This window comes from Haemaphysalis longicornis, unplaced genomic scaffold (genome assembly GCF_048455015.1).
Source record: "Haemaphysalis longicornis isolate Haplotype H1 unplaced genomic scaffold, Haemaphysalis longicornis Haplotype H1 scaffold_9, whole genome shotgun sequence".
NCBI classification, from domain to species: Eukaryota; Metazoa; Arthropoda; class Arachnida; order Ixodida; family Ixodidae; genus Haemaphysalis; species Haemaphysalis longicornis.
Genome location: NW_027526460.1, coordinates 138,353,251 through 138,380,692, shown reverse-complemented (window position 1 = coordinate 138,380,692; position 27,442 = coordinate 138,353,251). Strand labels below are relative to the sequence as shown.

General features: G+C 45.4%; 1 protein-coding gene across 2 annotated transcripts in view; it reads right to left on the bottom strand.

Moving 5' to 3' along the window:
- LOC144152962 (mannan-binding lectin serine protease 1-like) overlaps nt 1-27,442 on the bottom strand; it is a 138,913-nt gene that overhangs the window by 75,904 nt on the left and 35,567 nt on the right. For both annotated transcript variants that reach the window (XM_077684562.1, XM_077684563.1), the window contains exon 2: nt 21,527-21,618. In XM_077684562.1, coding sequence (XP_077540688.1) covers nt 21,527-21,618 — 92 coding nt within the window. The remainder of the gene's footprint in view (nt 1-21,526; nt 21,619-27,442) is intronic.

Below are 27,442 nucleotides of genomic sequence, written 5' to 3'. Positions count from 1 at the left end.
TAATAGCGTAAATGGAGATAACTGGTCGCACAAAATTTCTGAAAAACTAAAAAATACAAAAAGTAACCACCGAAACTGGCAAACCGTGTGACACCCTGCATTTCCACAATAATGAGGATTTCGGAAAATTTCCACCTGTAATTGTTATGTAGGGTAGATGGAGATAATTAGTCGAACAAAATCTATAAATGTAAAAAATAAAAATATAGTAAAATAATTGCGGAAACTGGCGAACCGTGTAACACCCTGCATTTCTACAATAAGGCAGATTTCGCGAGTTACAAATGTAATCGTTATGATAGCGTCAATGAAAATAATTGGTTGAACAAAATTTAAAAAAACTATAAAATAAGAAAAATATTAAGCAATTAAGGAAAATGGGAAACCGTATAACTGCCTGCATTTCCACAATAATGGAGATTTCGCGAATATTACTATTGTAATTATAGCAGCGTCAATTGGGATAATTGGTCGGACAGTATTTATAAAAACAAAAAAAATTGGCTGTAGAAACTCACACTGAGGACAAGCGGCATAGGAATGCTACGCATAAGTAGATAATTGTTTGAATTTCTACAGAAATTTTTTAGTACCCTGGAGTGTCGCCATGGACAGCATTTTGCGTCTCCGCTGCCTCCCCCCTCCGCCCGCGCGTCTCGTGGAGGGCCGCCCCTTGTCCCGAAATCACGCATCCTCGCAAGAATCGCCTGCCTGGCAGGCAACCAGGCAGGCAGGTAGTTTACTGGCGAGCGGGCAGTCTTTTTGGAGGGCAGGAGAGCCTGAGCGCCCAACATCTTTTTTGGTTCCACCAAATGTCTAGGCACGCACGCGCGCATGCACCCATGTTTTCGCACAATGAGGCAAATAATTTTGCATTTAAATAAATTGATTGGTCTGCTACGCTTTTCATGTACCCTTGTTTCAACGGCGCTTTAGCTTTTACACGAAATCATTAGCACTGCTAGAAGTCGAAAACAGTCCCGCGTCGGCGTCAACCTCCGACTGTCAAGCTAACGTACCAGTTAGAAAGAAAAAACGGCTTTAATGACTCATTGGACGCCGTGTGCAGGACGGCATTGGATAGGGAACCACCGGAGATAGGAACTTGCTAAATGGCACTTCAGCGACAGCTGAGAGCGGTTGGTCTCTACGAAAGATAATAGCTGAGTGAAGTCACAAGCAGCAGTAATAATCCGAGAGAGAAAATGAACTTTAAATAAATCGAGGAGAAGTTTCAGAGAGGCGTCCTCATTCAAGGGGTAGAGTCGACAGTCGTTTCCATCAAGAGAAACTGACCTTCCAGGCCGGAGCTGGCCAAGGCTTTCTCCCAAATCTCTATGGAAACGTGTAGGTTGGGTGGATCTAGGGTGGACTTGTCGCAGCCACCTACTGTGTGTATGATATTCCCAGGCTCCCCACAGAAGCGACGAAATGGAGAGAATTGTGTCCCGTCAAAGAGGTGAAGACTGGTGATGTGTGGGAAGGTGTTAATCTGCAGTGCACAGAATAATCTTTCCTGGTTATTCGCTAGCGATTTGTGCGGGAAGGAATACGTTCTACGGGAGAGCCTATAGTGCTAATTAATTTCCTGGTATGTATACAGGATGCATGCGCTCGGGCTCGGCTTCATCAGCGCTGGCTAAGCGGGTCAAATGTCCAGCCACGAGGTTGGTTATCTTGTCTGCCGGCGATGCCAGTATGAGCTGGTGCCCATACAATCCGGGCTGGTCTCGTTGGTGGTCTCTGCGTGTTCATTCGAAGTGTTGTAACATGCAATAGACTGTTGGCAAAGTTGCGCCACGCCTGATAAGAGTCTGTTATGAGACTTTTGGCGGCCCTTTGGCTAAGCGCACGTGCTATCGCCTCTTCCTCAGCTTGGAAGGGGCTGTGTTCGGGGGTTGAGATGCTACACCTGTGGAAGGCTGCAGAACGGTAGCACGAAGAAAGAGAATTCATAGTGGTGAAACAGCGCGCAAAAAAACCAGGACAGAAAGAAGAGGACAACAACACGAGCGCTGTGTTGTTGTCCTCTTCTTTCTGTCCTGGTTTTTTGCGCGCTGTTTCACCACTATGAATCTGTACCAACTGGCCCAGTTCGCGACACTTTTGAAGAAAGAGAAGGTATCGGAGAATGCTATCAGGTGTTTTTCGCATCAAACCTGTTGATCGTTCCTTTTTGTTTTCTTTCAGTTTAGTTGCTTCCTAGTCTTACCTCATATATATACACATTTTCAGAACCTTTTGGTTAATATAAGACATGCATTAGGCAATTATTTTTTAACTTCAGTGCGAGATGTAAATCTTACGCGAGAAATAACATAAGAGCGTAATACGTGCATAAAAAAGGCCTTTTATAGCATTCAGGTGGTCGACACATAACTTTCCGGCTATTTTGTGAGTAACTAAATTTCCTGATTGGTCGAGAAAGAGAACGCTGCAAAATTTGCAAATGCCAAGGACCCCAAATCTATCATGTTTGGTCCAACCGTCTAATCCGCCTTAACTGACCCGCTAATTCCTCTAATCCATATTAATCAACACCGCAGTCCCACTGCTTTACATTAGTTCATTCACTCATCTCACTAAACCACCCTAGTCTACCCGCTAATCCGCATTAATCGGCTTAAATCCATGCGTCGAAATGCTATCGCATTTACTTTAAAAGTGAAATTGAGAAGGCCCCATTTTTTTTTTTTTCAATTGTCATGTTCTCCTGGGGCAGTAACCAAAGGACACAACGGCACTGTACAAGAAAAAGTGATGGTGACGTAGAGAACTGTGAGTGTTTGTGTCTTAGTGCTGTTTTTATATAAGTGCCCACTCAAACTAAAATAAGTGGAAGATACGGATTTATTGTTGATGGCGTCCCTGAAGGCCTTCGCAAGCGGTCACGAATGCATTCGAATTAACAACATGAAAACTTCACACGATTTTAAACACACTGCAGATAGAAACCATAAAGAACACCCCATGATATGTTGCCACGGAATATGCGTTCTAACTTAAGTTATTGTGAATGCAAGAAGATAATTTGGGGAGATGGGAAATACCTAAAGCAAACTAGTAGTGTATACGGACTCTACATTAAATTTAGGGTAATAATAAAATGAGAACCTTATGGGCCTTGGGAACTGCAGACTATGCAAAATATTGCGTGGTGCCGTCTGGAGAATGGCAAAAATATCTTCGGATGCAAGGTAGGGTACCGGGATGGAAAACTAGAAATCACAGTTTTGAGGCCCCGGAACCGGTTCGGAACGGTTCCTTCAATTCGTTCCGGTTCGGGTTCAGTTCCAAAATGGCGGAAAAAATACGGTTCCGGTTCAGTTCCGGTTCCGGGCAAAAATTCGGGTTCGGTTCCGGTTTTCGGTTCGGTTCCGGTTCCGGTTCGACACCCTGGTCTGAGTAAAGCACCTGCTGGAAAAGAAACTTAACGCAATGGGTTTTACAAAACGATGACAATGATAAGCGAACGCACGTCAAGCGCCCCAAATAAAAAAAGAACGCTTCTCGTGGTCGGAGTCACAACTGGGTTGCTCGCGTTATGAAGCCGATCTCACCACTCCGCCACAGTCGAAGCAGTTAGGGATGGGAGAAATCATCGCATTTTAACCATCTTTCTCTTAAGAAAGGGGCGCTGATTTTTATAGTTATAACGACAAAACGAAAGCGTGCTGGAGAGCACACAGGGAAACCTTACGAAGGCGCAAAACGTAACTAGAAACGTAATAATTAAAGGCACCGATGGCAACGTCCTTCGTAATGTTTGTTCAACGTCAGTCCCATGTATCGCGAAAGTGCTCGGCAGGGCAAAAAACAAGCGTTTGCACGTAGTGTGACAAAAAAAGGTCGCCATCCCGTTTGCGAAAGTGGATGTCCAGCAAAGCTGTTGTGAACCACCACAAATGGTGATGGAAGGGGTTATGAAATGCTTCTAGTCGTCCCAACGGGCTTGTCCCCTGCGCTCGGCTAGTGTCACTAGATAAGGGTACAGAGCATGGGAACTTTTTTTCCGTGCCGTCGCCATTATCATTGGTCAGTTCGCATTACGTGGCATTTGTTTACACTGCGGTGGTTCATGGGCGCCGCCATTTTGTTGTTTATCAGTTTTAGATGGTCAACTAGACGGGCAGACTTAGCTTGTCCTGCCTGCTCTGCGGCTGCGCGCGACTGACGTCGTTCCGAATGCGAATCAAAGATAACGCGTGTAACAGCATTTCAGCAGCAGAAACGGGCCCAAAGATGCCGTTTTGCTGCATTTTTGGTAGTGTTGTTAACAAACGACCCGGTTGAAGTTAACGGCCACGCCGTAGATGCGGCAATCTCTCAACACTGATGAACGACAAAATGGACGCTGTTGCTTGCTTGCGTGCCCCAGTGGCGGCACTCTAATGCCTTTTCTACTGACACCACGCTCGGCTTCTCTGGTGGCAAAGGCCGGGTTCTGCCTATGGCGCATGCGCTCGGCGTCTTGCACAAGAACTGCTCTATTTAGTGGCACTAGTCCTGCTCCTCCTTCAAAGATAATCTGCAAACATAATCTTTACCAGTAACACATGGTGGTGGGGGAGGGGGCGTTGTTCACAGTCGCCTTACCATTCTTCATAATGCGGTTTGATGCTTGTTTTGTGTTTTCCTTAAAAGAATTCTGAGCTCTATGCTGTCTGATTATGCCTGATTAGCCTGAAGCGTGCGCTCGGTGTCTCAGGCCTTCGCGCCTTGGTGTTTTTGCCCACGGAGATTGTTTTTGCCCGCAGTGACGAAACCGTGGGGGTGGAGGTATACAGCCTTGCTGTAAAAAACGGATGTGACATACTTGAGAAGAAAAAAAACGGGAAGGAGGGTAATGGGAAAACATTTATCTCGGCAAGAAGGAAATGAAAGTCAGGAATGACGTGAGTACGTTCGTTGAGTTCGAACAATGCGTATAGGGAGGGCCAGCAGTGCACAAAAATTTTGCTTTAATAAAGCACACCGTGACAGAAGGGGCAGGCAAGCGGCATGACTTGGAAATTTGTTTTTCGGATGAAAGTAAGCTCATCATTGTGGAGGAGCAAGTAGCCAACTGGGATGCTAGCAGGGTTAGTCGGTCGGTCAGTCGTTTCCCGGAAAATTATATAAAGCAGGCTTCAAACCCTGACCACACACAAAAAAAAAAAAACGGCGCTACCTGTCACTCAGGCTGATATCATTAGAAAGGCGCTGGGACGTCCTTTCTGCCGAGAAGGAGTCGCTTGTACTTCGCTCGGCTGTAGCGCGCGTATGAGCCGACAAAATTTTCATATTTTTCTCTAGAGAAATTCAGAACTTCTATAAAAATTGTCGCTCTAACTTACACTTGACGGTTGCTGGGGAGGAGTTATTCCTTCAAAGAGGGTGTATGCACGAGCCTGCAGTGCGAGCATGTCCGCTTCCCAGCGTGCTGGCTTTGCGGCGAGGTCAGCAGGGCTGCCCTTATTTATGATCCGCAACTTCTAACATCGGCTCCAATGGACTCACGACGGAGCACTGAGGGATAACACAGTGGTCTACAAAAGAATCCCCGAGGGTAATCGGTGCATTAAACGGAAACCCACACGCTCCGCAAATCAATGCAGAGGCCAACGCGAAGCTGCGTAGTTAGAAGAAAGACGAAGCAGCGGGTCCCCCCCAATATAGAGAAGGTTGCAGTTGGTCGCAAAGCCCTGCCCTACAGATGCCACAATGCCTTAATTACCACAGCACGTTTCCGCAACTGTGTACATTACTTAAGCCATTCGATCTTGACGAATATGTCGCTTGACAGCGAAATCCCCGCGCAAGCTCAGGAGGAGCGAGTTGTATTTTACGCGAGTTTTGTTCAGCGCCCGGCCTGGCCGCCGCATTTTTCCTATATGCTGTGCAAGACATTTTCTTCTAATACAGTTATAGGCTCCCTCGAATGATACTAAGGGCTAGTTCAGCTCCCCTTATTAGCCAGGGTGACGGTGTTCAGATGCGCACTCCCACAAACTTTGTCCCCATTTCCGCGATGAAACCGGCACCCCGTCCTCAATTGAAAGACGGAGTCACGTCAGTGCAAAAGGAACTTTACTGCAGACAAAGAAAGGTGCGACCATAACCAGAAAAGAAGAAGCATAGTTTGCCGTGGAAGCAGCTATAGCTGCTGAGCCGTAAAGCCACGTCCGTGGAACACCAGGCTCACAATGATAAAGCTAGCCGAAAACCATCATGAGGTTCGAGAATACCGAAAGTGCGGTACTCGCCGACATTTAACGAGGCTAAGAAAAAACAAAGCCACTAGCGCTTTGCACCGAGTTCATTGGCGGCAATCGGCAGCCAGCGCACAATGTAATCGACGAAGACCCGAAGAGGGACCCGGGAAACGGGCAATGTTCGGCCCCTGGAAATCGATTTAGAGAAGATTGCCCCATTCAAGGGCGGCCGGACTGAGGACGCCCGAATGTCTTGGACGGCGACCGGAAGCGTGTTACTGCGAGCGGTGAAGCGCGGTCGCATCGACGTTGGAAGAATTCGGGAAAAGTGGGATTGGGAAATTGTCCGTGAAGCCGGCCCGCCCACCAGACGATGGCTTCGAGTAAGGCGGCTGTGTTAATGTCTACCGCGGTCGGCAACCATTGCGTGCTCGAACACAACGCGTGCTATAGAAGTACGACGTAGTTCTCACGAGGGTTAGTATTCCGCATTCTTAGCTAAAACCGATTCTCTGCCTCTCTGGTAAGGTTGATTCCTCTTGAGGAGGAATAGGTAAAGGAATGCGCGCGCTATTATATACCGCATTACTTCAAATACATAAACATATACAGTAAAAGCTCTTTAATTCGAACTCGAAGGGGACCATAAAATTGTTTGAATTAATTGGAGTTCGAATTAGCGGGTGGGCGCTAGAATGGATGGACATGGGCGCCACACTCATAAAGAGGCCACCTGTGAACTCATTGGTCCCTTTTTTCTTCAGCTATCACGAAAATGAAAGCTGGGCTGGTTGAAAGCAATAGAACTGTCAAGAACGCCGTATGTAGCGTTGGAGAAACAATACGCGTTTAAGCTAGTAAAATCTGGATTACAAATTCTAGATAGTAAACGAAAATTAAACGTCGAGGTTCGGTTTTCTCAGGACTCCTCGAACCGGGAACCTGCGGTATTGCACCGTATCCCCAGGTGCAACCTAAAGGTAGAGAGGTAGTTTAAAATTTATAGTAGAGTGTGGAATTGAGACCTTGCTTTATCCTTCTGCATTGACGCAGACTTCTTGAATGGCAAGGAAAAGCAAACTGGTGGGAATGATTTTTTATACTGTCATAAAGAGAATTGGGGGCTCACTCAGCGAATGGATATAAGCGTCAAGAGAAAGCCATATATGCGGACAAAAGTCGCTCGTGAGAAAGGGTAATTTTCGATAAGTCACGAAAGTATCGGCGAGTGATAAACTAATTTAATACGGCACATTCTGAGCCTGAACCCCACATTGCTAAAGCAGATTCTTTTCCACTTAAGTTGCAGGGTCGGCTGGACTACACCACAAATTTTGTTGCGAATTTTTGTTCGCGTTAACTTCAAAACATCAGCAATTCCCAGTGGCAGCTCACTTCACTGCGATACCGTGGGGAACGGTGAGCTTTAATTAATTGCGGTAAAAATGATTATCATACCGACAACAACATTGAGCGCCTGGCACGGCGAATTCAATATAGCGTTCCTGACAGCAAAAAAAAAGCAATGAATGGGAAACGTCGGGCGTTCATTTGAAATAAACAGTCACCGACTCTTTAGTTCGCAAATATCATATTTCATTCCACAGAATTTATCTTTTACATGCACCGTATTCAATCTATACGTATAGTATAATCTCACAGGAATGCAAAAATGAAACATCAATAACAAACTAAGGAGGAAAGCTAAAATATTAAGTACAAATAAAGAAGCCGATTTCAGAATGGTAACATACGTAAAACTAGCGATTTCCGTCCTTTAAACGGTTGAAGACCTACCGTAGAATTTAAGTGACTTCTTTTTTCACGGGGGCGCTATGTGGAGTGCATCAATACCGCTTAAAGTTTCGCTACGTGGCTTTCGGTCTATGCATGAGACTATATTATCGGGTGGTGCGCGTTGAAATGGCGCGAGAAAAAAGGAAAGTTGTTCAGTGAAGTGAGGAAGTTATCTCCGGCAACTGTGGCTCAGGCACGATGAAGTTAACTCATGAATGGAATGTGGTTAATAAAATAATGCGGTATGGAAGCACAGGAAAGAAAATTATTCCGCGGTATTCTGTTAGAAAAGCTGAAAAAACGCTGGAGTGAAGCGGCAGCGAGATCATTGGTGTGCTGTGGGTCATGCAGCGTTACGGAGTGGGTTTAACTGCTTTGTGCATATTTTAAGTGACCTGAAAGATCTGATTGCGAGAGATGCATTAAAAATGGAGAAAGCGTGCTCGATAATCTGGTCTGCAAATCTCAGCTGCAGTTTGCTTTGTTAGAATCAGATTTACGATTTGGCGAAAAGCCAATTGTGTGGGATGGATGCGGTCAATACGTGCTTCCCATAACAAAAGATGGCGAAGGGGCACGCGAAGATATTTATATGCATTCGTAGTGACGCATACCATTGACCCGCCCTGGGGTTTCGGTGCCTAAGACGTTGGGCTGTTTAGTACGAGGGCGGGGGTTCGATACCGGCCAGGACGGTCTTTTTTATTGGGGGCAAGAAACAAAGAAACTCATCTGTGAATCATGAAACGCACCTGTACTGAGATTTTTGCGTTCGTAAAGATCTTGGGGGGATTAAATGACTCCCGATACGGCACGCCTTGTACTCCAGGTCGCTTCGTCACGTAAAACTTCATATTCTGAATCTTATTCATCAAATGGGCAAGACGTGGTAGTGTATTGACGCGAGAATTACAAGGCTTTGCGCTTGGAAACACTGAGTCGCATATTAATTTTTCAGTGGATGCGTAACTGAGATATAGGTCCTCCTGCAGGTCTTTTACATGGCGACTTTTAATATAAGCACGTTAGTATTTCATTCCGATGAGAAGTGACAGCGGTGACAATCTCGCCTAGTGATGAAAACCCGACGCTTCCTTGGCTATTGGGGAGTGTTTGCTACCGTCCATAGAAAATTGCACGTGCCAGTTAAAAGATGCTATCATAAGCTCAGATAACACTTGAAAAAAAGAAACCGAGACAAGAAAGTTCAATAAAAAATTCATTCGACCCTTACGTCTGTTTTGAATGCAAACGCATAATAGCTTCATGCGGCGGCACTTATCCAAGGCTGCTTTATTGCTGGATCGTGTGTGCTTCTCTGTTCGCTTTCCTTTCTTTGTGTGCGTTGCTTGTCAGACCGCAGCGCATTCGGTCCAGCGTACTAAGGAGCTACGAATGTTTGTTAAAGTAGCTTCATAGAACCAGCATTGCCCACAGCGATGTGCAAGTAAAAAAGTCTTTGATACGTATCGTCACGGGAAGTCATAATGCATTCACATAGCAGGCACGTACCCAGACTTGAGTGTCCCGATTGTTATTTTTTTTGTAGCACGTCCTATGGAGCCACAAGGGGCGCATGCTAGTTCTGTATTATTTCTCTTTTCGCACTGATTCGTTTATATTCAAATTGCCGCAAATGCCATGTCCCCCAAAGCGTCGGCGTAAGGTACGGGTTATGCCACTTGCCTTCCATCGCGCCGCTCTTGATTGAATTATTCTCCCGGCCATGCCCTTTTTATGTTTAAATGTTTTTAAGTACGCTTTGTCAACGGGGGATTTATTGACTCACGTGGCTATTTCATCCATGCTTTCAAATTAAAAAAAGAAGAATATGACGAAGACAATATAATAAAACATGTTTTTTCATTCAGGATACTTTACAAGCCCATCATAGGATAGAGAGTAAAAGAGAGCAGACAATTAGAAACTGGGGTAGGAATTCATGCAGCTAATATTTGAATGCAAATTAAACTTAGATTAGTGTAAGAATTAGACGTTGATTAGAAGCCATTCTATTTGAGTAAAGGATGACAATAATGATAATATGGCAACATTGATAACAATAACATGCCGTCTAGTTGTAGGCTATCGCCCGTGCGATAGCCTACAGCCCGTGCGATGAAGTTTGTCAAAGTAAAACTCGCTAGAGAAGTCCCACATGGGAATTACTCATGAAAAACATGTTGATGAACCTAAAAACCGTATTTATTTTAGATAGACCATCAGGGTATGATAGAATGTGTTCAAGAACCTTGCTAGAAGCAACGGGTAAGGGCGGAAACGGTAAATAGCTGGGATTGCAAGAATATCTACTTCATAGCAAGGACACTGTGCACTATTTCTTAAACATGGGAATTACCATAATAAGTCGTAGTTATCTGTTACTTGCTCTACAGTTTTAGTGTTCTGTAAACTGCACATGAGAGTTAGCGGTCACTCACTCGGTTAACGTTGGAGGTGATAACTCGTTCTGCGTTGAATATCACGTGAATGCTTCAGGAAGATAGAAGCCATCAAACTTAACGGTATGGGCAGGAACAATGGGGAAATTAACCACGCAAAGCTTCTTTTCATTGACTCAGAGACTAACCGCAAATGTATACTAATAGAGTTTATCAATAACAGTAACAACACATTGGCACTATTCCACGTGAAAGCATATACGCCGCGGGCCAATATCGCATATACATAATGATTCCGTGACTTTTCGCCAAGGCAAATGTCCGGAATCTGTGAGCATGGTATTTATTTATTTATTTATTTATTTATTTATTTATTTATATAATCCTCAGGGTACATTGAACTGCATTAAAAAGAAGGGCAAGAAACCATAAAGCTAAAGCAAAAAGTATACACAAGGAAGCAGATATCCAAAGAAAAAAATTCTCGACAGCGTAAGATGAAAAAAAAAGTACATGACACACGAACAACTAAACCACGTTTGACAATTCATTTTTGAACATGATAGGGTCGGCTTGCTTGTTTGGGTGGCTGGTAGAGCATTCCAGTTATTGCTGGTTACAGAGGGAAGCATCGACCTTTTTTAAATGATGGCGACGGGATGATAATCGTGCAGGACCAAGCCTTAAGAGAACGCAAAGAAGGAATTTTATGGAAACGACAAATTCGAGGTTGTTTCCGACTGGCCGCAAGTAACGGGAGATGTAGCGTGATTTCCATGAGAGTTACGCTAGCTGAATGACGATAGTTATCCAAGATGAAGATTTGCATCTGCATTTTTTTGCAGATGCAAAGCATATAAAGTATTGGTCCGTTTTCGCTTTTTTGTTCGCATTTCCAACGCTATTTTGCGTGCTTTTTTGTATAATCTCCGTTTTTGGAGGAAATTTGGAGGGCATATTTCTGTGTTCACTGTTGCAAATTTCTGATTGTTTAATTTTTCCTATTTGTCTTGAAGTACGAGGCGAACCGCGTTTTACAGCGTGAGCTTCGAATTATTATAAAACACAATTTAAAGACACCGCTGCTGGAAATGGAGAGCCCAGTGGAAGTTGCAGCTGTGGCCGTGAGTGCGATGAGAGATAGAAAACAAAAAAAATATATTTGAAATTTTGGGGGAGGGGAAGAAGTTAAAGAAACCGAGAAAGGGCGGCCATCCTATTCCGGTAAGACACGGGGCAGAGCTGCTGACCTAGCCCGCTGTTGACTGATCAAGGAATTTTCCTCGCAGGGCTGGTACAGAGGCGCAACCGCCACAGTTACTTGCAAAGCAAAACTGGTTGCAGCCCTCAGCGACGCTCGATTGGACAATGCTTTCTAAATCTCAACTCACCAGGAATGCTAACGTGTCCTGGGATTTCGCAAGGACTTTTTTTATCCCGAGAGGAATCAAGACCGCGTATCAAACAAGCTTGTTGCGGGGATCGAAATTAACGAGACAAACAGGAGTGGGCTTTTTTTTAGGTATACCACTGTCGTCTTGTACAACACTGTGAGTTAGCAGAAATTGTTAATCAAATGAACAAATCCATGATCAACAGTGTAAAATTTTACTCTTTAAGTGTGTGCAATTAACATCAGGAATGTGCCATCTTTGTTAGCCAATGTCAGAAACAAATGCAAATGAGGCCTTAAAGTACAATAAGAATTTCCCGTAATCTCAGTGGATGAATGAGTCTGAGTCTCAGTAGAAGTGCGAGTCTGTCATCACTTTTCGTATAGGACATATTCTTGTACGGTGCAGGTTGAGATCAGCCATCAGATTGTATTAACAGCAATAAGGCGCCGAGTTGTCGGGTAGAGAGAGCAGAGGCCAACAGACGTCGTAGGTAGCGCTACGACGCGAGCAAAAGTATGCCATAATGCGACAAAGCCGTTCGCATCTGGCAGTCGTAACGCCATGTAAATGCCACAGCATTGCGCCCCAGCCTGCAGGCTGGGGCCCAAGCATTGTACTGTAGTTTTCGAGCCATGACCCCAAGATGAAATTATATTTCGTTATTTGGGGTTGCACGTCATGCTATGCTCCCAGGAAGAAGGATTTGTTGAAATTGATTACGCAGCTTCGTCTATCTTGGGATTCGCTTAAGCCTAGCAAGAGCTTCGGTTTCGACATTCCTGGTTTCCCAAAGGCTGCTTAAGAGGGTTTTCCGCCTGTCGAAATCTGCTTCGAGCTAATAGTGCTGAATGAGAAGAAAGGTCCTTTTACTAGGTTACATCGGCGGCGCTGACATCCGGGATGTATTAGACGGACGTAACGAACGAGACAAATGCTGAAGGCCAAGGCTATGTTTGGACTACCGACGCAAAAGCCATATCGTCATCTATGGACATAAAAAAACGGCGTGTCACGCAGTTCGGTTGGCCGAGACGTTTTAAATGACGTCGTTCTTCAAAGTTATTACGACAGTTGCGGCAACAGTCTGAACCCGGCCTAAGGCGGCTACCGTGGTGAAATCGCAAGAGCGCCTGAAGCGCTAAAGACGGACGTTGGGATTCTGATAAGACAACGTTCAACCTAATTCTTATACATTTAAAAAAAAAAATTTTTTTCTACCCATCGGCCTTCCTGGCTAGGGCCTTCTTACCATTCATTAATTCACTTCATCTCATTATTGTGTGGAAACGTGCCTGAAGTAGATGGTAGTGCTAATATTTCGGCGCGAGGCTTTGCCGTCAGTACAATTTAGTTGGTAATGAACGGGGCATTTCGTGGGTTCAATAAATGCGAAAGCACTAAAGGCCTCATTAAGCGAAAATGAAGTGTCCAGCGTCGACGTAGCCCTAAATATGGCCGATTGCGCAAACCAAACAAAAACAAAGAAAAGCAAATGGATGCTAGTCCAGCACTCATCACCAAGCCCTCACTTTAGCAAAAAAGAATGTAAACCCAGTAAAGGCGTTGTGGCCTTCGACTTAGACACATGTTGTAGAAACATGTATTGAAGCCTACAGAAGTGATTTGAGCATCTTAGTTGAAGAATTATCAAAGCATGTTAATCTAGTGGGGAATACGTACGACGTACAAGGGGAAGAGAAAAAGGAACCAGCCGCTTTCTGACGGTACGCCCCATACCCCAAAAGAGGAGAGAAAGAAGAGAACCAATGGAGGAGTAGAACGAATGCTTTTATTAGGAGCGAGGGCTATTGGCTCGTTTGGAGACAGGGATGGTGGTGTGGGAGTGGGCCTTTGTGGTGGTTGAAGACAACAAACTAGATATGTCTCCGAGGACGTATGACATACGCCTACTAATCTAATTTAGACGTTGTTCAAATGGAGTGGCGCTCGACACAGGACATTTGCCGGCTTGGGGAGCTCACTCGCCGCTCTAGACTATGTACAAGACCACTACCCACCGGGAGACCATAAGAGAGAAAAAAACGATGCAAAGGGGAAAGTACCATGACGACAGTAAGTCGAAGACACAGTCGCACCACTGGAGCCCTACAAGAGTATTTCGAGCATGCCAATTACGGGAGTAGCAAAGCGTGCTTGCGTACGAGCGTTATAGGGCTAGCCAGGACGATTGGGTAAGCCATTGTAACAGAGGAAACAAGAAAACGCCGTAATGCGAAAAGGATAATGAGGCTGATAACACAAGGACAAAATCCCACCACTGAAGGAGTACAGGAGCGGCTTGAGTATGCTAATATGAACCTAGCAAATCATTTGTACTCTAATATCGTAGACGTCTTGCTAAGGAAGCAATTTGCCAAGCTTCTCAGGTGTAGTATTAGAGAGAACACGACACCGGCGGAAAAAGGATAATTACGGCTGTAACGAGAGGACAATGGCACCGCTGAACAGGTTTCTGCATGTATTTTCTTTCTCTACTGCGATTGACACTGAAGCGTCTACCTCAGTGGCAGCTATGAGGCGTCGTCGCCCTGGATAGTATCCACATGGTCTCTCCCACCGACTAAAAAAGACGACAGCGAACTATGAAGTAAAAGTGGTGTTCTCGGAGAAAAGCGAAATAGGTGAAGTGGGTTCTAAGGCTAAATTGAGATTTTAGGGCAAAGACAAAGTTAACAGTGACTACGCTGTTAGACACAAGCTTCACTTTGTTGAATGTAAGAAAAATCTGGTATGTACCAGACACCTTTACCGTGCGACCACGTGTATATTGGACAATACCGAAAGATGTAATGTAACATTAAGGGAACGTGTACGGACTTTGAAAAGACGGCCTTTCATACATTTAGTCACGCTTTGTAACGCGTGTGGGGCACAGCTATATTATAAAACACAGTTGTTTTGTTTACACATCTAAACAACTTCGAGGGATGTCGCAAAAGCGTTCTATGCATTCGGGTACAAAGACGAGTGTGTCACTTACCCATCCGTGGCTATTTTCATCATGTCTGTAGTTTCCAGAGTACTTCACGTGGTTGCTGTGTGCGCCGTAAACGTTCATCTGTGATCACGTTGCGCAGTTCTGTGGGCGCTTTAAGTCTTTCTCCGAACCAATAACACCAATTGTTAGAGTGCTCTGATCCGTGTGTTTCTTCCCGCGCCCCTGTTTGCTCCGCGCAAGTGTAATCATGTCACATTATATTACATGCCAGCCGAGCGACCGAAAAATTCAACTGTGGTCGGACGACACTTCAGCTATGGTTGTCGCGCTGAACTGGACTGTCATCGGACAGCACTCTGGACACTGCTTCGTTTGGGGGTTGCGCTGGAACATTTTGCGGAGACAGAAAATACACATAAAAAACGTACACTTTGACGTGAAGACGGTGCAACTACAACTGATTTTGTTCGAAATGATGCGAAACATATAAACGGAGGAATCAAAACAACAACTAATGACTTTTTAAATTTCTTTTCTCGTTTTTCTTCTTCCCTGCTTTCTATAGGGCCTTTTCTATCCGCACTAAAACCCTAACCCCGTCGAGTAGCATGCCGGTGTTGAGACTCTGGCAAACATCTCGGCTTTCTTCAATAATAAAGAGCTTTCTATCTCTCTTTCTCTAATGCTATAGGTCAGAAAGGAAAAGATACAAGGTCACAAGAAAATCTAGCGTATGTCTAGGCTGGCACACATGCTGCTGCTAAAAAGATTTCTCCAAAACGTGCATCTCCCGCGCAGCCGGGGATATAGAGGGGGAGCTCACGCACTCTGTTTGAAGCCCCGACGTCATAGCAACGCTTTCAAAATCTCTCCCGTGAAATTAGGTCTCCTGAACGAAACAACATTGTTGTTTTATCAGAGGCAGGTTCACATTAGCACCGTGCTTGGTGTGCGGTGGGATTCCCTGGCGCCGTAACTTGTTTGCACGCGTCTAGCTGAGCCTGCCGTTGATGCGTTGACCTGACAGGTCGATGTAGTAACGAGCGCAGGATAAAGGTATCTGGTAGACGATACGCTGTGCGCAAATCACAAAATTACGCATGTGTCTGACCTTTCATGGTGGCTCGTGAGCGCCATTTTGCCCCCTCGTTTCTACAGCTTTGCAAAGCCCACCGAGTTTTAAAGGAGCTCTAAAACCAACAGCACTTTAAGCCTGCCGTGGACTTTTATAAATCCCTGTGGAACGCCGTGAACCGCTATGCGCACTTCGGTTCGTTCCTCTTTTTTTCTTCATTTCACGACATATGTTCCTTCGACGAAAGCTTTGCAGCTTTTGCCGCCACGGAGTCCAGCAACGCATCACCGTGCCGACTTTACTCAAGCCCTTCCCATTCTTTCCGCAGACTTTCCTAGATGCGATAAGGGCATGAAGTCGTGACAACTTGCGAAATACATGAACGCGCAATGATACGCTTGATTAGCTTGGAATAGTACAGGAAAAAGCCTTTCTCTGACCTTGCGCCGTAACAACAACGTGTGTGCACATGGCGTTTCATTAGGCTGAGGTCTAGGAGCTTCAGGCAATCGTCGACAGGCAGTTCAATTGTAAACTGTAAACCAAGGTGGGCAGCTCTTAACAGTTTAAGAATATCTGCAGCTACAAAATCACTGTTACTGATTTGTGGCACGCACTCCAAGAAGTCAAATGCATGTAAAGAAAGCGTTTGGAAACTTGTACCACTGTCAAAAAACTCATCGTGAAGCGCGAGTACAAATTTCACGAGAGATTTCCAAAGCGTTTGGTATGACGTCGGGTCTTGAAGAAGAGTGCGGGAGCTCCCCTTCTAATGCTCCCACTACGCGTGAGGTGCAACTTTTTAAAGAATCTTTGTAACAGCAGCATGCAACCCTGCCAAGACTTACGGTACCATTCCTTGTAACCTTGTCTCTTTCTTTTCGCCTTTTTCGCTCTAATTGTTATTTTTGTTCCTCCACTATATGGTTCGCCTCATTTGAAATAAAACCAGCTATAGGTGCACCGTGTTCGGGTCAAAGTGTACGTTTCTTTTTGTGTCGTCTGTCTCCGTAATACGTTACAGCGGAACACTCGAATGATGCTATACCAACTAGCCCGGCACCAATCTTTACTTAAATTTCAAAGCAATCCCTTTACTGCAAGAGGGTCACGTTTTTTTTTGTCGTGTTTATGGTACCAAAGAAGGACAGCGAAACAAAAAGAGCTCGCCTTGTTGATAGGATTATGTATTTTATCAATTGTTTGAATGCGCAAACGCTAGAGGAGTCGAAAACAAGGAATTGCGCGTGTTCTACGAAGCCTCAATATACTCAGAAGCCATACAAAACGCGAACGAACGCGAAAAAACGAACGAAAGTAGAGTTAAGAAGAAAGATGACTCGTGATGTCAGCACACACAGCGACTGCGCAGTGGAGTGCGCGGCTGCGATCCCGTGTGTGACTCGGTGCGCCGGCGTTTGTGCGTACGTGTGACCACGGCCTTCGCGATCAGCAACGGGGCGAGCGATGGAAGAGGCGCCGGGATGATAGAGAGAAATGCAGTAGGCGCAGTAATAAAACAGCCATGTACGAACGTTAAATATTCATTTCGGCCGGCTCAGTAACGGAAATAAACCAAAGTAGGCGAGCTTGCGCACCTAAAAAGACAAATTCGCTGATGACTTGGCAGAAATGCATTGAAAACTGGGGCGGTATCCTCGTAACTGCCCCGTTTGAAAACGTGCCTTTTCAGTCTCTTTCATTGTGACGTACTTCCGGTTAAGCAGTGGGCCTTAAGAAGAAGTTTAAGAAGTTTTTGACTCTTGTAAAAAAGGAAGGTTACATGTAAAAGATATATCCAGACGAGGGTCCCATAGTTCACACTGCACCGGGACCCTCGATATATAGTTACATAGAAAAAACACAACGGAAGCAGCTAAAGGCAAGTTAAACAGTCACAAGTCTCAGAGTTACACTTACAGAGCCAAAGTAACAACAGAGCAATGCAAACCAAGAACTCATGTCGTAACATTACCCGACAGGCTAAATTAAAAGAAAAGAACGAGAAGAAAAGAAAAAAGAAAGAAGGATGGAACGAAGAAAAATGAAAAAAGACAGAAAAAAAAAGAAAGAAGAAAGGAAAATAAGAAAAACTGGACACACTACACTGTATTGTATGTCAAATCAGAATCTTAAGCAAAACAACAATTCAGAATGTGGAGGAAAAACGAATAGACAGAACAGTGCATTTAGCAAAATCTCTAAAGAATTTATGAACCCAGTTCAAGGGGCACGTATTGCGCACGTTGAAAAAAAATTGGAAAATAAAACGAGCAAAGTGAATTGGAATGTAGCGGACACCGAAGAAAAAAAATGTATCCCACTAGCCGTACAAAACCACGAACACACACATATTCAATAAAACCGACAACAAACAACCATGCAACAATAACAAAAAAAAACACCGCTGAATTACACATTCGTACAACTACTATGAACGAATCAAAACTGCAAAAGAAACTCTTTAAGATGCTTTTTAAATGGCGATAAAGAAGAAAGTGACTTAATTTCATCCGTCAGACTATTCCAGCCGAAATAGCGGAAAAATTCGAAGTCATTTTGCCATAATTTGTTGAAACTGAAGGAAGCAAGTAATTGTAGTTTGCAGCGAATCTGGTTGGGTTGGTATTAGTGAGACAACTTAACTGAATAAAGTGGAAAAGAAGTTGATTAGTCAGCGTTTGAACAATAAAGTAATAATGTTATATTGGAATAGTTTGCGAACTGACAACACGTTATTTTGACCAAGAAGTGCGCTAGCGCGGGAAGAGAATAGCTATTTGTGATTATGAGGATGGCTAGGTTCTGGACATGTTGGACTTATGAAATGTGAGAATTATACGTATTACCCCACCCAACAATTCCATATGTCAAATGACTGTGAATAAAGGCAAAATACAAAGATAGAAGCGCGTGACGTGGAAAAAACTGACGAGCCTTAATAAGGGCTTTAAGGCCATATGCAGTTTTTCGTCTTAAGTAATTGAAGTGATTGCGAAATTTTGAACGCCAAGAAAAATGGCATGGTCAGACACACTGATAGTGTCGGTACACAGAATAATCGCCGGTTTAAAGGGTACGCGCTTCTGTTCCGATCTAAATAACAAATTTAGTTTTTGAGGCGTTTATAATTAGGTGATTCTTGTGACACCAATCCATGGCTTTGGTTAAAACACCATTTAGCAATGAAACAATGGGCGGTAGTGAATTGTGGGCACATGATAATGTGGTGTCGTCGGCGTAAAGAACGCAATGATCTGATTGAAGATGATCCACGATATCATTAATATAAATTATAAACAATAAGGGGCTAATAATTTACCCTTGAGGGACCCCTTGATTTATAATTTTGGTATCAGAAGAATGTTCGCCATTGTAAACCTTGCCCTTCCTATTAATTAAATAGCTCCTCAAAAAAGAAAGTGCAGGGCCCCTTATGTCGTACATATCAAGTTTATGGAATAAAATATTACGAATAATTGTGTCGAAAGTCTTCGTGAAATCTATGAACACTGAGCCTACTAGCATGCCGGAGTCTATTGATTTTTTAATATAATCTGTTAGGGATAGGAGTGCGAGATTAGTCGAGCTACCAGCGCGAAAACCAAATTGATTGGGCTTAAGGAGGACAAATTTCGCGAGGAAATCATTCAAACGCTGCACAAATAACCACTCAATAATCTTACTGATACTTGATAGAATAGAGATCGGCCTGTAGTTGGAAATTAGTAACCTTGAACACAGGAATAATTTTTGCCTTTTTTAAAATTTGCGGGAACATTCCACCTTCAAAAATGCGATTTAAATACCGTAACTGTTCTCGCCAACGCATTTAAAAAAACTAAAACCATATCAGGCTATCGTTTATGTGTTTATTTGAACGTATTTTGAAAAACTAAACACTAAGAAATTTTTCTGTTACGACGTTGAAAGTTTTCACCGCAAGGGGAGGAAAGTCCAAAGATGGCAGCTGCAGTCAGCTGTTTCCTTGTTACAGTGAAGTGTAAACAATACTGCGGCTACTCATTTTTTCGCGGTTGGACTCCGTTTTGAGGTCAGTGACAATGCCCATGCATCAAGATAACCCTCTCGCTACATATTATGGCATTACCGCACTTTCGGCATGCTGACGCTGGCTTCAATGGTGAGTTACGTCGTTGACATTTTCGTGGTGCTCTACAAGTGAAAATTGTGGTAGAGGGGAGGGTGATTTTAGTTTCTTAATGACGTACCTGATGCGCGTGAAGTCTACGAACGTTAAGCTGGTATGTGTGCGCGTAAAGTACCAATAAAAAGGTTATAAATGTCAGGCCGAGTGCTCGTGTTATTTTGGTCGTCTACTCAATAGATATCAAGCTCGGAGACGATCGTTTATTCCACTGCACCTGCTGACCATTAGCTAGATCCCAGATGATCGTTTATTTCACTGCGTGATGGCGGTGGCGTAGATGAACAGGCCCACGGAGGGCTGCGACTGCGATATCATTTTAAGTGCGAATGCACTTCTTAAGCGACCCTGAATCACGCGTCAAACGCCGTCCGTCCATCCGCACCACATACCCACTTAGGGCGATTGGCCAAGAAGAGTTCCTAATTTCTTTAGCACATACCCACTTAGGGCGATTGGCCAAGAAGAATTCTTTCGCATCACCCGTGCATTACCACTTACTTGGCACATACCCACGTGGGGGATTGGCCAGGAATCGGGCGTGAGAAGGGCTAATGCACCCGCTTAAAGGAGTACTGACACGAAATTTCAAAGCTCAGATCCGCTCTAGCAATCAAGTACAACGACAACACAAATAGGTGTCTGTGCTTGCAGCACATACCCACGTGGGGGATTGGCCAGGAATCGGGCGTGAGAAGGGCTAATGCACCCGCCTAAAGGAGTACTGACACGAAATTTCAAAGCTGAGATCCGCTCTAGCAATCAAGTACAAGGACAACACAAATAGGTGTCTGTGAATAAATGCATCTTTCTTTCTTTGTAGTTGTGTGTGCGTGTGTGATCTCTCTTTCGCGAACATTACCGACCCGCGCAAATTCAACTCGTGCATTCGCACTTACACACTCTCCCCCTCGGGGAAGTGCGAGGGAATTTTTCTTCGTTACCGTTCGCTGATTGAGAGCCAACGGCACCGAAGAAAGGAACGGCGCATAACACTTTCTCCTCGGCGCTGAGCCCGTGTGCCCGCCGACCAAGTTCGTCCGGAGCTCGTCGCACAGCCACCGCACGGTCCTCTTTGAGAGGCGGAAATGGTGGCGGAATGCTTTTCGGGGCATATCTAACGCGTCTGCATTGCTTCTCGACCGCTTGTTCCACCGGCGAGCCAACAACAAGGCGATAATCGGCGCATTCATGACTGCTTCCAGAAACCGTCTGTTTGAAATTCAAATCGCCTGTTCGAAGAAGCCGCGGTCAAACGCAGTAGGCCCGCCGCGCTTGCGTTACGTCACACCCGGTTGTTTGCTTTTAGCCAATCAAGGCTCGCTCAAAAGAGACACTTTTGAAATGGACACAAAAGGGACAAAACACGGGAATACTGCCTCTGGTGTGATATTTGCGAATGGCTACTTCTACTTTATGATGGAGGACAATGCTCGAAAGGCCGCAGCAATACTAATGAGATGCAAAATTTCGTGTCAGAAGCAGTAAACTTCAGCGCTCGGGCATTCGTTCGAGCTTACTTCAGCGTACTTACAATTTCTTCGTCCATCATCGAGCTCGTACTTCCTTCCGGTAGCCGAGCGGGAGGAGCCATGGTTTTGCGCCCCTCCGAATTGCCGGCTTCGCCTGCAGGAAAGCGTGATGCCATAATATGAGAAACGTTGTTACTCTATAATGAAAACACCGGGGCCGTGTAGTATAATATTTTGTGCGTAGTAGGTTGCACAAACTATAATAAACGCAAGTTTAAGGTGGCTCCCAAAAAAGCCAGCCAATGACGACTGTGCCTCCAAAGCTCAAAAGTACACCGCGTAAGTTCTTTTTGAAATATTGACAGTGAGATATTGGTCCTTCAAATGTTTCAGATAGGCCAGTTGCTGCAAGCCTGTAATTATACGCGAAACGGCCGCAACTATATGCAGTCACACCGTCAGCATGAAACCTAAGAAGTCTGCCATAGTAGCAGGAGGGTGAAAACCATTTTTCCTCCATTCACATCATGTTACAGTAAATAATACCCGCTTGAAGAGTGTGCTGTTAAAAACGCAGTAAATGTTGGAAAATGCTAATATTTGGCGCGCTCAATTGTGTACTATGGGCAAGAATGACGTGATATAAGCAAGAACTAAAAGATAGTTATCAGTGTGTTAGCTGCACGTTAACTGCCGCGTGTTAACTACACCGACACGACTCCACGGCAATCTCCCAGTGATGTTTTTTGACGGTGGTTTTGACCGAACAGAATTCGTTGACGTTAGAGAAAACTTGCTGGGAAGTGGGTGAAAAGTCGCCACAGCCTCTCATGTTTTCTTTGATATCTCTAATATCTATAGGGGGTATTCATTGAAATGTTTAGCTGTCAATTTGGTCGCTTGGCAACACTGAAATGGCCACGGACATGGCCGAAGCGCTACAGACATGGCGCGGCTTGGGCCACTGCGTCCGCACGCCGAAGAAGAAAATAACACCGGCGTGCGTCGTCAGCTCCATTCCAACCCGATTCTCAACGGTGGTGTCAACAGAGTTGTTGTTAATCGCACTCACATTGCAGTCGAGGCATTACTTTGCGTTCAGCGGGCTACAGTTTGGAACTCCAACTCACATCATGTGCTTAGTACGGACAAGTACCGCCATACCGCGGAGCCCGACGTAACCAGTGACGGCGCACTCACATGGTTGCCTGCATGCGTGTCTCGCTATTGAATACAGGCTATTTGAAGTTCGCGATAAAATTGCTGCTGCTCTCATAGGGACCAAGCGTCCTCTGTAATGAACCAAACTATTATTTTGGCGTCATGGTCCTTTTGACGGTAGGCCTGACAAACATTAACCCCAAACCAAGGCCCGCAAGGGCGACTCGCAAGTCGAAGTAACGGAGAGAACGAAAACAAACAAAGAGGGAAGGGTGACAAGATACGCCACACAAGCTTTCATGTACTCTGCAATGGGATTGCCGACCGTGGCATACACCCTCAGAGGCTTGCAAAACGCTTAGTAAACATAGCCAGTTCACTCACTCACTCACTCACTCACTCACTCACTCACTCACTCACTCACTCACTCACTCACTCACTCAATCAATCAATCAATCAATCAATCAATCAATCAATCAATCAATCAATCAATCAATCAATCAATCAATCAATCAATCAATCAATCAGTCAGTCAGTCAATCAATCAATCAATCAATCAATCAATCAATCAATTGTCTAAATAAACCGGCCTAGGAACGCTGACCACAAGAAATCTGTCCACGTACTCAAAATCCTGTGTGCGTACTGTGAATCTCAGCAAAGTTACATACCGACAATTGTAGTAGTAGTAGTAGTATAAACGTTTATTTGCAGAAATCGACAACATTGGAAATATCGGTGGCGGTTTATAGGACAATGCTTATATTTATAAGCAAGAGTAGACGCTTCTTTGTTGCAGTATTTTGTGGTTGACGCAGCCAAACCATCTGTTCTTTTTTTTTTCCCAATGAAATGAGGGTTCAGACAGACAGAAGCGAAATCCACATCGTTGGGCCAGCAGCGCTTTCCACTGAAACCATTCAGCGTGGTCTTCAGACAAGAGAGAGCAGAGCACAGCGAATGAGAGAGAGGCGGAGTGTGGGACGAAGAGTTCGTTCGACGTGAAAGATTGAGAAAGGGATAAGTAGTACGGCAAGCGGGCAGCCCGTACGTGGGAGGACACCACACAAGCTCTGCGACTGTACTTGAATAAGGTAGTTCGAAGAGATACCCGTTCTGGGATTCCCCGAGTCGGCCTTGACCCAGCGGTCAAACAAGTATCGTTTCTACTTAGGTACCCGACGGTTCCTTACTAAGCGTCTGAAAAGAAATTTTCGGAGTTGTCGAACCGAGGATTTAGCCTCATGCACTTGTCAGCATGTTGGGCCCTGAACCTGCCGTTGTGCATCACGCTGTCAGAAATTCGCATACCTTACAGAGTATTTTTAATATTTTCTCAGAGCGGGTGTTTTAGGCAAAGTCTTCGTGAGATCACGGTGTAGCTGCCTGTCTCTCTCAACGCTTACAAACGAAATAATAATCATTATTGGCTTCTTCGTCGACGACCTGGCACTCAGTAGACAAAACGTTCATTGCATTGCCGTCGTCGTCATCGTCGACGCCGTTGTCGCAGTCGTCGTCTTTGCCGACGCGTGAACAGCAAGAAAGAGAAATGAACGTTTATCTTTAGCAAAATGGAAGATGTTGAACCCATTCACTCGCGCGGGGGCCGTCCTCACTTTAGGACGTCCTGGGAACGTGCACCCAGCTACGTCCGGGAGATCAGCGGAAGCTGATCCTCCTGGTAGGGGTGGCGGGGGGGGGGGGGGGGGGAGGGGGGAGACGAAGGGAGTGAGCTGGTTAGAGGCAAATTTGGTGTGGGAGTACTCCTACAGCATATGGTATGGTATGGTGTAAACTGTACTGTACACTGTATACGGTATTTGGTGAAGTCATCAAATAATTGGCTTTAATCAATCTAAATCAAAATCTGTACACTACGTTTTGGGTGATTACCCCTGTTTATTTTTATTGACTTGAAACCTGCCATAGCTTCGCTGGAGGGGGTGTTTTTCCCTAATTTATTTTATATCATTGCTGTTGATGGGGTACATGGGAAAGGAAAGGAAAAGAGTTGCAGGTAGATGGGCAAAACATCTATGTTGAGGAGAACAGGAATATGTAAATCGCATGGCATGGGGAAAAAGGTATCTGCCTAAATTTTTCGAAGCACTGTTTTGTGATTCTTGCCTATAGCTTGAGACGAGGGAGGGGCAAAGTTCGTCTTTGCCCCTCCCTGTTGGAATATGCCTGGAATATGAGTGCGCGGGCAGAGGCGTGAGCTACCTCATCCCCTGGGGGCATGGGTGACCCGGAGTCCACACAACGCGAATTTCGGGCATGATGGGTCGTTGCGTAAGGAAATTGAGGGCAACAGAGCGACACGGCCCATTTGGTTGCGGCGACATTTTGATTGCGAATCATCTAGGATCGTGATGTATTCGAGGTCAGTGTGGGAGGCCAGGGGAATGGCAGTCTTCTTGGCGGCGTGGATGTTAGCTGTCTTGAAAATGAGCGAAGAGAGAAGGCTGCCCTTTCAGTCAACCACCACCGTCAGTACATGAACTGTGCTCGTAGGTTAAGATGAAGCGTCGGTGTATCTGCATCAGAGCAGGATTAGTATTCGGAGCATAGGTAGGCGACAGAAGCGTGTCGTCGGCCTTGTGTAGGACGATGATTGTTTCGGTTTATGCATCTAATTCCTAAGAATTATATGCAAGGGCCGTAACAATCATCGTCCTTTTCATTGACGCAGAACGTTGGCCAGTATACGCTGCCTCGCAACACTGAACGTGTGTCGGCCGACTACTGCTACAAGGGCTGAGAGATGTCGCTCTTCAACCTGCAGTTGGAATCGCAGCTTTCCTTCTATGATCATGTGGACACTTTTGAATCAGGGAACCTATTTTCGCATTTAGCGACCTATCGGTTATTCGGAAATTTTACCAAAGAATGTGTTTATACGCGCTTTTTTTTACCACAAAACCGATGTATCAGATTATCACATTCGAGTGAGACACAAGATTTTCCCAACTGCAAGGGCTGGTTTCACGGTAGATTCATGGCATTATTGCTTGGCACGGCGGAAGACACCTTGAGACCGTTTGAGGCACGACAAAGTACATAAGTTAGGTTTTATGTTTGTTATATTACAATGCACGTTGGATTGACTGTTTCGAATAAAAATTAATTCGCCCCATTAGATAAAAAGAGAGAGAGATAGAGAGGGAGAGAGGAAGGGAGAGCAAGAGAGAGAAATAATTTTAGTTTGGGAAGGATGACACCAGAAAAACGAAGTGGAAAATGGGCATAGGAGGTAGGGGTGTTGAATCTTCCGTTAAGTACGCGCCGGATATCATCATCATCACCCGCGTCATTAAATTTGTCCCCCCGTTTTCGGGCAGCCTAAGATCCGGTCTCCCTTGAGCGGTTTTTGCGAAGGTATATTTCGGTGCCGTGAAACCAGGGAAGATGACCGTATGCGACAAGACAGACCCCCCCACGCCACCTTCAGCGTGAAGTTGACAGAACCCCCATGTTCATAGCGCTGTTCCGACTGACTAGCCCACCCCTCAGCCGGATACCGCCATGGCTGGCCCTGAACGCACACATACGACCGGCCCGAACCTTCAGCCTGACCCCAAAGAAGCAACGTCACGTCCAGAGCACCACGCACATCGGATCAAACGTACGTCTCAAGAGTACCAAGCTGGCGAAAAGCTGGGCGCTCTGCGTTCGTTGCTGAAAGTTCTCCGCTGTGCCGTTGCGAGGCTGCTAAAGGCAGTGAAGGAGATCCGGCAGGCACCCTCACCGTCTCCATCCGACATGCTTGTGGAAATCAACAAGCTCAAACGGGAGGAAGCGAAACGCAACGACCTGAACGAAACGATATGAGGTACTCGAAGAAGGCGATTTGGAACACGATTACTACGATGCCTTGCAATACCAGAAAATGATTCCCCTCTCCCCAATGCCCCGACTGTGGAGCCCACGAGACAGTTGCTCATATTATTTGGTAATGCCCTCAAAACTCATGCCCTCTCATCTCTTGTGTGGAGCACTGGGAGGCGGCGCTAGGCAGCTCGGATCCGCGGGTCCAGCAAGGACTCGCTGAACGAGCAGCCTAGGTCACCGGCGCCCTCCAAGCGCTGGTCACCACTCGTCGTTGACCCAACGGTCCCAGAATATAGTTCTCTCTCTCTCTCTCTCTCTCTCTCTCTCTCTCTCTCTCTCTCTCTCTCTCTCTCTCTCTCTCTCTCTCTCTCTCTCTCTCTCTCTCTCTCTCTATCTCTCTCTCTGTCTCTCTCTCTCGAGGGGCCCTAGTCGGCTGCGCGCGACCTTGAAAAATCTGCGATCATCCAGCATGCGAGTTACCGCCAACGGCACTTATAGCACATCCAGACTACCCCTCGTCGGCTCGAGCGCATCAACCTCGCAAGTTGCCCTTCCGGAATGGATCGCCAGTGCCGAAAAATACCTTATCCTTCCTATACCACCAACGCAAGGCGCAATATATAAGCATGCGGAGCTCTCTCGGCTGTTAACCAATAGTCCGCCTATGCAGAAGCCAGATACGTTGACGATCACGTCTGTCAAGCCTACAAAACGAAGTGAAGATGCATTCGACCGCCTTCCACATGCGTATCACGACGTCCGCAACCTCCACTCAGCATTGAAGTGAGACCAGGAGGTCCACCAAAAGTAAAACTGTGCCAGGGTGCTGGTGCATGACCCCGTTCGGTCCACCGCGACGTGGGACACGAACCACGCCAGCAACAAGATAGAACCGAAAATCCAAACCAAGGACGAGAAGTTTAAAGAACACCAGGATATACCTGTCGCCATAGAGTTTCATACAAAAATAACTAGAGAGGAAA